Here is a 14,684-nt window from a genome sequence, read left to right as displayed (position 1 = left end):
AATGCCAGATCCTTAACCCACTGAGCCACCAGGGAACTCAGGAGCTCCTTAATTTTTATTTTATATTGGAGCATAGTTGATTTATAATGTTGTCTTACCTTCAGATGTGCAGCAAGTATTCTGTCATGTGATGGTTATGATTTGCAAAGATCCTAGAACTCTACCTCAGTCCCATTAAAGAAACAACAAAAGAAGCAAGAGTCAGGTGCTAAGCAAGGAGAACAGCAAAGGCCATAGGAGCTACAAAAAGGATGACATAAGAGAGGGAGAATTTCAAGTCTACATGTTTAATGTTTCTACATTTCCCAAAGTACACTCCAAATGGGTGACACCCACATACTGAAATTAGATCGTTTGGCCAAGGAACCTCCTCATGGCCCTTTTGATGTCCCTGTTCCTCAGACTGTAGATGAAGGGCTTCAGCATGGGGGTGACCACAGTGTATACCACTGAGGCCACTGCATCCTTCCTGGGGGAAAGTGAGAGAGCTGAACTGAGGTACACCCCAAGGCCTGTTCCATAAAATAAACACACAACTGTCAGGTGAGAGCCACAGGTGGAGAAGGCTTTGTACCTCCCACCTGATGAGGAGACTCTCAGAATGCAGGAAACAATTTTAGAGTAAGAGAAAAGGATCCCTGAGATAGGGAGAAAACCAGAGATGCCACCCACACAATACATGACTATGGTATTGGTGGAAGGGTCAGAACAGGCTAGGTTGAGGAGTTGAGAAGGATCACAGAAGAAATGAGAAATTTCCACATCTCTGAAGTAGGCAACTTTTACCACCACCAAACTGTGCATCTGAGAGACCAAAAGGCTGGTGAGGAGTGATACCAACACTAACAAGCTGCAGACACGTGGGTTCATGATGACCAAGTAATGTAGGGGGTGACAGATGGCCACAAACCTGTCATAGGCCATCACAGTCAGGAGGAGACTATCCAAACATCCAAAAAGCATAAAAAACGACATCTGTGTCAGGCAGCCAGCATAGGAGATGACTCTGCTGTGAGTCTGGATGTTCACAATCATCCTGGGGACAGTGGTGGAGGTGAAGCCCATGTCAGCCAAGGACAGGTTGGAGAGGAAGAAGTACATGGGGGTGTGGAGGTGGGAGTCAGAGGCAACAGCCAGGACAATGAGCAGGTTCCCCAACATGGTGACCAGGTACATGGACAGGAACAGCCCAAGGAGGAAGGGCTGCAGGTCCGGATCCTCTGAGAGTCCCAGGAGCAAGAATTCTGAGACACTCGTTAGATTTTGTGGTCCCGTGTAGCTCTGACACCTTTTGAAAAAGAAGAGAGAGAGGTTTGAAAGAAAGGAAACAGGTAAATGAGCATGCAGTCCTACTATGTGCATATTTTGGATTCAGGAAATTTACAAGCCAATATTCACACTTGGGGTCATACACCCTGGTACCTTCAGCACTATTTCACAATGTCCCAAATCCAGTTTTCGTACAGCTCCTTTCTCACTGGATTCTGCGTTATTCACCTCTTTCTATACATTGGCCTAAAGAATGTTAGAGGAGCAAGGAAATTTAGAGAAAACAAATCCCTGATCATGGCAAAGGACAGTCTATTCTTTTAATGAAATATATTGAGTAAGAAAAAGCACAACATTGTAAATCAACTAAACTTTAATAAAAACATAAAAGTTATATAAAAAAGAAATATCCCTCTCCCTTTTTGAAAAAAAGTCATTCTAATTAGTACACTTAGAATCAGCCTTAATTTATTCAGATATAGCACAAGAATTTGTTTTGACTTAGAATGTTGATAATCTAGATATTCCTAGAACTATGTTATCTGGACTCTAAATAAAAGTCAAATGTTCATAATTAGAAAGAGGTTTTGGGGGTTTTTGTTGGGGAGGCCTTCTATGTTGTTTTTTTAGGGCCACACCCTTGGCATATGGAGGTTCCCCAGCTAGGGGTCTAATTGGAGCTGTAGCCGCAGGCCTATGCCACAGCCACAGCAATGCAAGATCTGAAACACATCTGCAACCTACACCATAGCTCATAGAAGTGCAGGATCCTCTACCCACTGAGTGAAGCCAGGGATCGAACCCACAACCTCATGGTTCCTAGTTGGATTTGTTTCTGCTGTGCCACAATGGGAACTCCTAGAAAGGTTTTTTTACGTGTCTTTTATCTTCATGGGTTTTTATTATTCTTTGACTTTCTGATTTCCCTTATTTCTAAAAATGTATGCTCAATATGTGGGTTGTCTTTTAAAAGTCTTTTCAAGGGAAACCTGTGCACCACTGGTGGGAATGGAAATTTATTTGGCCACTGTGGAAATTCCTCACCCTTATGGTTAAAGGGGAAACATGCTTTTGGGACAAATGGGGTATTGGGACTGACATATAGACACCACTCTATATAAAATAGACAGGTAACATGTCTAGCACAAGAAAATCTATTCAATATTAGAATAGGGGAAAAGAATCTGAAAAGGAATGGATATATATATATATATATATATATATATATATATATATATATATATGGTTTATTTTGCTGAACACCTGAACTAACACAACTTTGTAAGTCCACTATACACCAATAAAATTTAAAAAAAATAAATAAAACTGCCCTGTGATTCGCTTTTCCATTTTTGGGTATTCATCTTAAGGAAATGAAAACACTAATAGGAAAAGTTACATGCACCCCTGTTCATTGTAGCATTAGTTACAACAGCCAAGATATGGAAACAACCTAAGTGTCCATCAGTGGGTGAGTAGAGGAAGAAAACATGATATATACACACAATGGCACACGATTCAGCCATAAGAAGGAAGGAAATCCTGCCATTTCTGACAACATGTATGGACCTTGAAGGCATTAGGCTAAGCAAAATAAGTCAGATAAAAACAAGTCATGTAATTCACTTATATGTGGAATCTAAAATCAAACAAACAAACCCTAAACTCAGAGAAAAAGAGGTAAGATGTGTAGTTTCCAAAAGCTGGGGGTGGGGGTGGGGAGTGGAGAAATTGGATGAAACGAGTCAAAATGTACACCCTTCCATATATATGATACAAAGTACTAGGGGTATAAGGTACAACACAATGACTATAGTTGACACTGTTCAGTGGTATATTTGAAAGGTAGGAGAGCAAATCCTAAGAAATATCGAGAAAAAAATGCTTTTTACTTTTTCTCTCTATATACAATGATGGATATTAATTTATTGTGGTAATCATTTCATAAAATGTTTCCTAGGTCATTATACAGTACACCTTAAATTTATATGGTGCTACATATCAATTACATGTCAAAAAACCTAGAAAAAAACTTTTCAACTGTAACATCTAAACTCAGTCTAGCCGGGAGTTCCCTGATGGTGCAGCGGGTTAAGAATACAGCATTGCCATGGTTGGAGCTCAGGACTCTGCGGTGGCATGGGTTCAGTCCCTGGCCTGGGATCTTCATGCAGCAGGTCCTGCCAAAAAGAGAAAAAAAATCCTTACTCTTGTAGACTTCAAATTTTGGTAACTATATGTTAGTAAATGCAAAGTCACAACCTCATTACCCCATAGATGGCATTAGCGTACAGTGCACTTCTCAATCATTGTGACCAGTAGGTTAAGAACCTGACTAGTATCCATGAGGATGCAGGTTCGATCCCTGGCCTTAACAAGGAAATGATATTTCCATATCTCAGGTTTTCAAACCGGACTCTAAAGTGCATTGTTATCCTAGGAAATCTATAATCCATCATATTAGTGCCACCAGTGCCCCTAAAACCACTGGCTCAGTATCCTAAGTCACAGATGTGTGTATAAATGCCTCAGCCTCTATGTGCTGGTGTTCTTTATCTGGAAATTGAGACAATAACAGCCAGCTCCACAGATGTGGGGCATCTTAGAGTGGAGGAACTTAAACATTTGGTCCTTGCTTTGTATCAGAATTATAATTATTTTTGGAATAGTGGGTTTATGGATGAAATGCAACCCTAAGAGAGTTTTAATAATCTTTTATTTGATTATAGTTTTACTTAAAGAATAGTTGATTTACAGTGTTGTGCCAATTTCTGCTGTACAGTACAGTGATCCAGTCATTCATATATATACATTCTTTTTCTCATACTATCTTCCATCATGTTCTATCCCAAGAGATGGGATATAGTTCCCTGTGCTGTACAGTAAGACCTCATTGTTTATCTATTCTAAATGTAATACTTTGCATCTACCAACCCCAGACTCGGTGTCCTTCCCACTCCTTCCCTTCTCCCCCTTGGCAACCCCAAGTGTGTTCTCCATGTCTGTGAGCCTGTTTCTGTTTTGTAGATAGGTTCATTTGTGTCATATTTTAGATCCACACATAAGTGATATCATATGGTGTTTGTCTTTCTTTTTCTGACTTACTTCTCTTAGTATGAGAATTCCTAGTTGCACACATGTTGCTGCAAATGCCATTCTTTTGTTCTTTTTAGGGCTGAGGAGCATTCCATTGTGTATATGTAATTGGTTATATGGCAGAAAATCTGAAGGGTCTCTTTTCCCAGGGCATGCACATAGAATGACTTGGAATCCTTTTTCTTTTTCTTTTTTGGTCTTTTTGTCTCTTTTTAGGGCCGAACCCACAGCATTTGGAGGTTGTCAGCCTAGGGGTCTAATCAGAGCTGTAGCAGCTGACCTACCCCAGAGCCACAGCAACGTGGGATCTGAGGCGCACCTGCAACCTACACCACAGCTCACAGCAATGTCAGATCCATAACCCACTGAGCGAGGCTAGGGATCAAACCTGCAACCTCATGGTTCCTACTCAGATTTGATTCCACTACACCATTATGGGAACTCCAACTTAGAATCCTAAAATGTGTCTGAGCCCACAAGATAAAACATACCTTCCCCTGCTCCTTCTGCCATTTCTTTTTAATATTTATGAAAATCACTGTGTTATTCTTTGAGTAATTAAATGTCATGGAGCTATTAAGTGGAAAATAATAGATCCCATTGAGAGTCCATGACATACACACAGGCAAGTACCATTTTATCTTGTCTCTTGTCCTAGGGGGCATCCCATAAGCACAGGCAAGAAAGCATCAGTGTGTGCAAGCCATATTGATTATTCTGTGTTTCTGTGACCCAAAGAAGGGTCTACTCAATAGTTATCATACCTGGGGAGTTAAGGATCAAGCATTGATGCAAGCTGGGCATGGGTCGCAGACTCAGCTCGGATTGATGTTGTTGTGGCTGTGGTATAGGCCCAGCTGCAGCTCCAATTCGACCCCCAGCCTGGGAACGTCCATTTGCAATAGGTGTGGCCATTCAGAAGGAAAGAAAGAAAGAGAAAGAAAGAGAGAGAGAGAAATCAATGTGACTCGGCCACTTCCGTCTAAGTGTTCAGTATCTACTTGTGTAGGGACAAAAATAAAATGTTATGTCAGGTATTCATTCAAAATTACATGTCAGATCACAGGATACTTTGGCCAAATGACGTGAACCTTAGGGTTATCAAAATTAATAATATTTAACTAGAACACACCCTCACACCATGCACAAAAATAAACTCAAAATGGCTGAAAGACTTAAATATATGACAGGACACCATCAAACTCCTAGAAGAAAACATAGGCAAAACACTCTCTGACATCAACTTCATGAATATTTTCTCAGGTCAGTCTCCCAAAGCAATAGAAATTAGAGCAAACATAAACCCATGGGACCTCATCAAACTGACGAGCTTTTGCACAGCAAAGGAAACCCAAAAGAAAACAAAAAGACAACTTTCACAATGGGAGAAAATTGTTTCAAATGATGCAACCGACAAGGGCTTAATCTCTAGAATATATAAGCAACTTATACAACCCAACAGCAAAAAAGCCAATCAATCAATGGAAAAATGGGCAAAAGACATGAATAGACATTTCTCCAAGGAAGATATACAGATGGCCAGCAAACACATGAAAAAATACTCAACATCGCTGATTATAAGAGAAATGCAAATCAAAACTACCATGAGATATCACCTCACACCAGTCAGAATGGCCATCATTAATAAGTCCACAAATAACAAGTGCTGGAGGGGCTGTGGAGAAAAGGGAACCCTCCTGCACTGTTGGTGGGAATGTAAACTGGTACAGCCACTATGGAGAACCGTTTGGAGATACCTTAGAAATCTATACATAGAACTTCCATATGACCCCGCAATCCCACTCTTGGGCATCTATCCGGACAAAACTCTACTTAAAAGAGACACATGCACCCGCATGTTCATTGCAGCCCTATTCACAATAGCCAGGACATGGAAACAACCCAAATGTCCATCAACAGATGATTGGATTCGGAAGAAGTGGTATATATACACAATGGAATACTACTCAGCCATGGAAAAGAATGACATAATGCCATTTGCAGCAACATGGATGGAACTAGAGAATCTCATCCTGAGTGAAATGAGCCAGAAAGACAAAGACAAATACCATATGATATCATTTATAACTGGAATCGAATATCCAGCACAAATGAACATCTCCTCAGAAAAGAAAATCATGGACTTGGAAAAAAGACTTGTGGCTGCCTGATGGGAGGGGGAGAGGGAGGGAGTGGGAGGGATCGGGAGCTTGGGCTTATCAGACACAACTTAGAATAGATTTACAAGATCCTGCTGAATAGCATTGAGAACTATGTCTAGATACTCATGTTGCAACAAAACAAAGGGTGGGGGAAAAATATAATTGTAATGTATACATGTAAGGATAACCTGACCCCCTTGCTGTACAGTGGGAAAATAAAAAATAATAATAATATTTTCATCAAAAAGTTTGCCCTTAGTTTATGCATCCATCCCATATTTACCCACATAGACAGTGTCCATTCCCTGTTTCTTACTCAGTGAGGTCGTATCAAACCGAAGTCAACTCGGATGACAATGTCGATGCTCTGAGATACTAAGAACTTGCTCCAGCTCACTAGATAATAAATGCAGCAGATAGGATTTAAAATTATATGGTGGATCTCTGAGTCACAGGTAGTTAACTTCTTCACACTAATACAACTCCGGAAGTTTAAACCAGAGATCCACAGGTCTTAGCCAATGGCACATCTTCTGTACATCGTCTCTGTTTCTGGTCTCCTGAGTATGGATGATGTTATGTCTCCAATTTAAATGGAGAAGGCTGAATTAAAAGAATGGAGGAGGAAGTGCACAGGTGAGGCAATATCCAGGAGCAGAGATCTGCCCTCAGCTGTTATGAGCCAATGATTTCTGTGATCCTGCCTATGATCTCAGCCATCCTTTCTACGGTTGGTGCCACCCACGGCTCTCCACTGTGGTTTACCGGTAACCTCCAAAGTGAAGATCACAGTAACTAGAGATGCTTGATGGAATGGCCAGAGAAGTGAAATGACTGGGTTGGCAAAGGGACAATGATGGCCAGGTGTCTGTGTCTGGAGTCAGGCTGTTTGATTCAAAGCTGGCATCATCTCATTCTATCCCATGATCTGGTGCAAGTTACAATAAAAAAACCTATCATCTTTTCCTCATCTGTAAAAGAATAATAACCTGTACACATATATATGAGGAGTGACTATGCAGATGAAAAGAAATAAGCTACGTGGAGCACTTAATTCAGAGCCTGGCCCTTGGGAATCTTTAATAAATATTCACGATACCACGTATATGATCATCTGGCATCATCCTCATCAGCACCTTCATGATCATTTTGGAATGTTTAGGGGACAGTTTAGACGGCCTCATTTCCTGCTCTGGTGAGAGAGATGCCAACAGAACCTAGAGCCAGTATGGGAGGAAAGCAGAAATAAGACTTCTCACTGAGACCAACAGCATCAACTTCATATGCCTCTGAGCTGACTGCATATTGGTGCCCTACTCGCTCATCCTCCAACTGTCCTGCTTATCCTGATGATGAAGAAACCATCCTGCCCCAGTCCCTCCTGTACTCAGTATCTCCAGTGGTACTCACTGAAGGGCACTGCCTTTGTGCTGGGGCATGACAAAGGAATGATGATCAATTGCCCTTCCCAGGCTGGGTGAGTGATGAAGGTTCAGGTTCTGTTCTCAGGACAGACAGGAAGACAGAGTCAGATGGACTCCTTGATGAAGACAATGACCATGACAGGAGATGACACATGTACTGATCCAGCTGGACTGGGACCAACAAACTGAAATGTTGCAGGGCACAGGCTGCTTATTTACAGGAGTGTGGGCTTGAGAGTTCAATGCCCAGAGCTCATAATTAGCCAAATAGGCCCATATTATCTCAGCCTCTGAGGGTTTGTTAATATTAACGGTACAGGACTACAAGAGATCTCCTTCATAGGATTTGGGTCCTGCCCCTTCTCAGGAAGAATCTCAACCTTACTCCTCCTCCTGAGTTTACAGTTTCATACATCTTAATAAAAAATTCAGACTTACTCTGTGTGTGTGTATTAGTTTTATGTGTACAGCAAAGTGATTAAGTTATGCATGTATGCATGTATGCATATATATATTCTTTTCATATCCTTTTGCAGTATAGTTTATTATAAAACACTGAAGATAGTTCCCTGTGCTATAGAGCAGATCCTTGTTGGTTATCTATTATATATAGTGTGTATATGTTAATCTCAAACTCCAAATTTATCTCTCCCACATTCCTTTGGTAACTATGTTTTCTATGTCTTTGCATCTGTTTTGTAAACACAGTTCATTTGTATCACATTTGTCTATGTGGAATCATTTTTTAGATTCTACATATAAGCGATGTCATATGATATTTGTCTTTACATGACTTCCTTCACTTAATATGATAATTTCTAGGTCCATGTTGCTGCAAATGGCATTATCATTCTTTTTATGGCCGAGTAATATTCTACGGTATATATGTACCACTTCTTCCTTGTCCATTCATCTGTTGATGGACATTTAGGTTGCTTCCATGTCTTGGCTACAGTAAACGCTGCTGCAGTGAACATTGGGGTGCATGCATCGTTTCAAATGATAGTTTTCTCCAGATATATGCCCAGGAGTGGGACTACAGGATCATACAGTAACTCTATGTTAGTTTTTTTTTAGAGAACCTCCATACTGCTCTCCACAGTGGCTGCACCATTTACATTCCCACAGACGTGTTAAATTAACCTCTATTGACATGTGAGTTTATAATCATCAAATGCATTCAAATGACTGAGTGATTTTAGGGAGAATTGGGTCTTCTATAGCAAGAATCTGATGGTATTCTTATTTTCTCAGTTAATTTTTTGATTGTGGAAGCAACACTTAATATGAGATCTACCTTTTTAACAGATTTTGAAATATTCATATATTATAATTGACTGTAGGTACACTGTTGTACAGCACATCTGTAGGGCTTGTTCATCTTGATTCACTGAAATTTTATGCCGTTTTATGAGTAATTCTCATATTATTTCCCTCTCCTGCCAGCCCCCGGCAATCAGCTTTCCACTATATGATTTTATGAATTTGACTATTTTAGATGAATCATATAAGTAGAATCATGCAGAATTTGTCTTTCTGTGATTGTCTACTTCACTTAGCATAATGTCTGCCCATGTTGTTGCAAATGGCAGCACTTTTTTCTTTCCTTTTTTTTTTTTTTTTTGCTTTTATGGCCGCACCCAGGGCATACGGAAGTTCCCAGGCTAGGGGTGCAATCGGAGCTACAGCTGCCAGCCTATGCCACAGCAACACATCATCACAGAAGCACCAGATCCTTAACCCACTGAGCAAACCTGCAACCTCATGGTTCCTAGTCAGATTTGCTTCCGCTGGGCCATGACAGGAACTCCGTAAATGCTTTCTTGAATGTGGTTTGTAGAAACTAAGGGAAAGCAGTTTCCATAGAAAAAGGAACACTAACAGAAAACACAAGCATACATAACATAATGAGAGTTAGAAGGCAACAAGAAATCTTAAGGGGCTGCTCCCCAACCTGGAAGCCTCACAACCAAGGTCATTAATTCCATCTGTTTCCATTTCTCTCTCCTTCCCCTATTATTTTATGCCAAGTACTCTATGATATCCCATTCCTCTAAGGACTTACCTCACTGCCTTCAGATCTTCAGATGCCATTTCCCAACTTCTAAAATATATTCATCCATGATTTCTCTAGGTTTCCATAGTGTTCCAGGCACTGTTCTTTAAAACATAAACTCAGAGTTCCTGTTGCGGTGTAGTGGAAAAGAATCTGACTGGTAACCATGAGGTTGTGGGTTCAATCCCAGGATTTTCTCAGTGGGTCAAGGATCCTGCATGGCTGTGGCTGTGGCTGTGGCTGTGGCTGTGGCTGGCAGCTATAGCTCCAATTAGACCCCTAGCCTGGGGACCTCCATATGCCATGGGTGCATCCCTAAAAAGCAAAAAATAAAATAAAATAAATAAACTCATTTATCACTCTCAACCATTCTGTGGAGTAAGTACCATTAATAATCTGATTTCATCAAGTAGGAAACCGAGGTACTGAGAAATCAGAGAGCTTGGCAGTGGTTAGCAAAGAGTAGAACCAGGATTTGTGGCAGAGGAGTCAGGCTCTAGGATTTATAATTTGACATGATCCTTACTACCACACCTAGCTTAGCAGTTCAGTACACTGGTTCTGAAGCATAGGCTACCTTCTTTGCAAGTATAGCGATGGCTAGCCTCAACCCCGGAAGCTTAGTTGATTTGTCCCATCAAGTCCACCCCCTCAGATTATTAACTAAAATATGAGTTTTATTTGAGTGTTTCTCCAGTGAAGCTCATTGTCCCGATTGAGCCAGACACCACAATCTTACCAAATTAGTCCTTGTCAGGGGGCAATGAGGCCAAGGCACCACCAACACACATGGCTGTGCTAGAACACTAAGTGAAAGTGAGAAAAGGCAGAATCTTCCAAGAGGCAAATTTTGGCACCTCCAAAGGAAGAATGGTCAAATCATCTGAAAGGGGCTGATGCTGAGCTAGACACCACAGAGGCTGATGGACTCTTTTTTGAAGTGATAGATTTTGAAGGCAAAGATTAAATTGTGCTAACAATCAGAAGGAAGGAAGAGATTATCCCTGAAAATATTACCTGTATAAAATAACGACATTTGTAATTGCTTCTACTGAATGAAAGCTAAATTGTTAGCCAAAGTTTATGTTTTTTCTGTTTTTTGAGGGGGAGGGGTGTCACTAATATGGTAAACATATTTTACATTTGTGGACTCCATTCCATTCATTGCTTTGTCAGTTACACGGCAGAATTATCAGCTCCATGGATGTAGGAAACCAAACAGGTATCTTGGAATTCCTCCTCTGGGCCTCTCGGAGGACCCAGAACTCCAGCCACTCCTCTTTGGGCTGTTCTTCTCCTTGTACCTGGTCTTGGTGTGTGGGAACCTACTCATCATTCTGGCTGTTACCTTCAACTTCCACCTCCACACCCCCATGGGCTTCTTCCTCTCACACCTGTCTTTTTCTGATATTTGTCTCAACACCACCATGGTTCCCAAGTGCTGATGAACATCCAGACAGTGAGCAAAGCCATAACCTAACCTATGCTGACTGCATTACCCAGATCTATTTTTTCACAGTTTTTGTGTGTTTGGACAACCTCCTCCTGGTCATGATGGCCTATGACAAATTTATGGCTATCTGTCACCCCTGCACTAAACAATCATGGTGAACCCGCACTTCTGTAACTTGCTGGCTCTAGTCTCTTGGATTGCCAGTGTCATTGTTCCCCTCCTCCAGAGTCTGCTGGTGCTGTATCTCTCATTCTACACACACACGGAAAGACCCCACTTCTTCTGTGAACTGGCTGAGGTGCCCGAGTCCACCTGTTCTGATGCTCTCAGCAATTACATTGTGCTGTATTCTGTGACGGGCCTGATGGTTATTGTTCCAGTAACTGGGATTCTTTACTCTTACTAAGATTATTTCCTCCACATTGAATGTGTGCTCAGTGGAGGGGAGGTACAAAGCGTTTTCCATCTGTGGGTCTCACCTAGTGGTCATTTCCTAATTCTATGACACAGGGTTAGGCGTGTACCTCAGTTCTGCCTTCTCCCCCTCATCCTCAAAGGGGACAGTGGCCTCAGTGATATACACCATGGTCACCCCCATACTGAACCCCTTCATCTACAGCCTGAGGAACAGGGACATGAAGGGGGCCCTGAGGAAATGTGTCAGCAGGTCTTTCTTCCCCCTGTGAAGAACTGTGGATGCTGAGACTGGGATGTTATTATGATAACCAAGGGTCAATACCCTGGTAGACAGAAATACCAAATATTTGACTCCTTTGAGCACGTGACTTGTCCCTCTTGTTCTGAAAGACCATCACTTGGGTTTCTTCTGAGTTTACACGCCCACAAGCCACCACTTCCCATGAAATACCTTTAATGACATTTATGCCCTCTTGCCTCTGCAGATGGGTTTATACTTGGTCTCTGAGAATTGTCATTAGCTATATCAAGATAATCATCAATTCATCCACCATAATGGCAAATATTCAAAAGTTTGAAAATGCCAAGAACTAGCAGGGACTTGGAGCAATGGGAACTTTCAGAAACTATTAGTATACTAGTAGAGTTATACAAGAAGTAAACTCCATGCAATTACTTTGGCACTTCTACTAAGTGCAAATGTACTCCTACAGCAGAGGTCTCCAACTCTCAGGTATATACCTAGCAGAAATGGGTGCTTATGTCCACAAAGCAGATCTAAAAATGTTGATAGCAATGGTTTTCAGGATAGCAGCAAACTAGAAATAATTCAATTGCCCTTAGTGGCTGAATGGATAAATAAACTATGGCATATGGCATAAATTACACAGAATGCAGAAAATGCAGAGAACTCCACACCAATACGAAAAGATGAAATTAGAGCTATGTACAACGATATGGCCAAGCCTCAAAGACATAATTTTGAACGGCATGAAAGTGTGTTTGTTTTATGATCTCACCTTTATGAAATCTAGTAGCAGGCAAAGCCACCTAATGGAGAATGGAGTCAGGATAGTGGGCCCCTTGGGGTGGGGAGGTATTGACTGGATCAGGGCACAAAGACACATTCGGGGTGATGAAAGTGCTTTATATCTCAATCTAGGTAAGTAGCTACATGAGTATATGCATCATTAAAGTTCTTGCATTGAAGATTTGTGTATGTTATTTTTTATGTAAAATCTCAATAAAATAAAAAACACTGCCAGTCATGTAAAGCAGTGGCATGGCATTTTCAGAAAACTACCTCTTCAAAAATTAATATATGTCATTCAACCTGTAGGTTTTCTTTCCTAGATGAAGTCTTGACTCAAATAAAGCCAAAGTGGGGTTACCACTGTGGCACAGTGGTTTAAAAATCTGACTTCAGAGGCTAGTATTGCTGTGGAAGTGTCGACTGAATCCCAGTCTGGGCATAGTGGGTTAAAGTATCTGGCATTGCAGCAGCTGTGGTGTAGGTCACAGCTGTGGCTTGAATTCAGTCCTTCGCCCAGGAACTTCCATAGGTCACAGGTATAGTCATAAATTTCTCTCTCTCTCTCTCTCTCTCTCTCTCTCTCTATATATATATATATATATATATATATATATATATATATATATATATATATATATACATATATATATGTATATATAGTGTACAGAGATCTCAGGAAGGAAAACATGTTAACTCATTTGTGCAAATACCTTTGATTATATTAATAAGAAACTATCTGAAACTCCCTGTTTAGATTTCTTGTAGTCCTGTTCCTCACTGACTCACTCTCTTCCCTTCTCTTTGCTAAATTCTTGATTGTTTGCTTCCTAGGAGCCAAGACCTGTATTTGCCAACTTTGGGTTGACTGTGTATAGTAAATGTATACCACAGCATGCCCTCTTGAGGTTTTGTTAAATAACAAAACCAAATATATGCTATCTTTGTTGTAATATGGCTTCATCCTAGTACAATAGAGTGTATGTACATTATCTATTTATCTATCTATCTATCTATCTATCTATCTATCTATCTATCTATCTATCTACTAGATTTCAGCCTGAGGCACCAACAGCCTGTGAGCACTTTTTCCTTCATGATTTAGGAAGATTTAACTTGATGAAGATGAAGGAGAGTGTTCTTAGGGTGTGGGCAAGCCAGTGGGCAGAGTGGAACATTTTCAGGGACCAATGATGGTTTGGTGCAGGATACATGTGGGTGAGAGGTATGGAAACAATAAAAGAGTAGCAAGTCTTATGTGGGCATGTACATTTAATTCACTGAATGGTTTCCAGAGAATTATTCCCCTAAGTCTTCCAGAAAAAAAGAGAAAAGGAGGTGTTGCCCACAGTTCATGTGATGGTGGGCTGCTTGTCTCCCTAATCCTGTGCTCATGTCAAGGCCCTGATTTATCTGTTTTAATTTTTATTAAAATATAGTTGATTTACAAAGTCCCTTCAATTTTTGCTGTATGGCAAAGTGACCTAGTCATATATCCATAAACATTCTTTTTTTCATACTATCTTCATCCATCTTCTAGCCCAAGATATTGGACAGAGTTCCTTGTGTTGTACCGTGGGACCTCATTACTTATCCATTCTAAATGTAAAAGTTTGCATCTACCAACCACAAACTCCCAGTCCATCCCAATCCCTTCCCCCTCCTCCAGCAAACACAAGTCTGCTCTCCGTGTCCCTAATCTGTTTCTTCCGTAGGTAAGTTCATTTGTGCCATATTTAGAATACACATATAAGTGACATCATATGGTGTTTGTCTT

General features: G+C 40.8%; 1 protein-coding gene and 1 pseudogene across 1 annotated transcript; one reads left to right on the top strand and one right to left on the bottom strand.

Annotated features, from left to right (window-relative positions):
- Positions 1–345: 345 nt before the first annotated feature.
- LOC125119188 (olfactory receptor 18-like) lies at positions 346–7,966 on the bottom strand. The gene is made up of 2 exons (XM_047766051.1): positions 7,938–7,966; positions 346–1,288 (listed from the first exon to the last, which is right to left on the bottom strand). Exons 1-2 carry the CDS (start codon positions 7,964–7,966, stop codon positions 346–348), a joined length of 972 nt encoding a protein of 323 aa, XP_047622007.1.
- Positions 7,967–11,380: 3,414 nt separating this feature from the next.
- On the top strand, positions 11,381–12,471 carry LOC125119222 (olfactory receptor 7C1-like; annotated as a pseudogene).
- Positions 12,472–14,684: the final 2,213 nt, after the last annotated feature.

This window comes from Phacochoerus africanus, unplaced genomic scaffold, assembly GCF_016906955.1.
Source record: "Phacochoerus africanus isolate WHEZ1 unplaced genomic scaffold, ROS_Pafr_v1 Scaffold_18, whole genome shotgun sequence".
Taxonomy (NCBI): Eukaryota; Metazoa; Chordata; class Mammalia; order Artiodactyla; family Suidae; genus Phacochoerus; species Phacochoerus africanus.
Note: the sequence above shows the minus strand (reverse complement) of the source record. Positions and strands in the feature narration are given on the sequence as shown.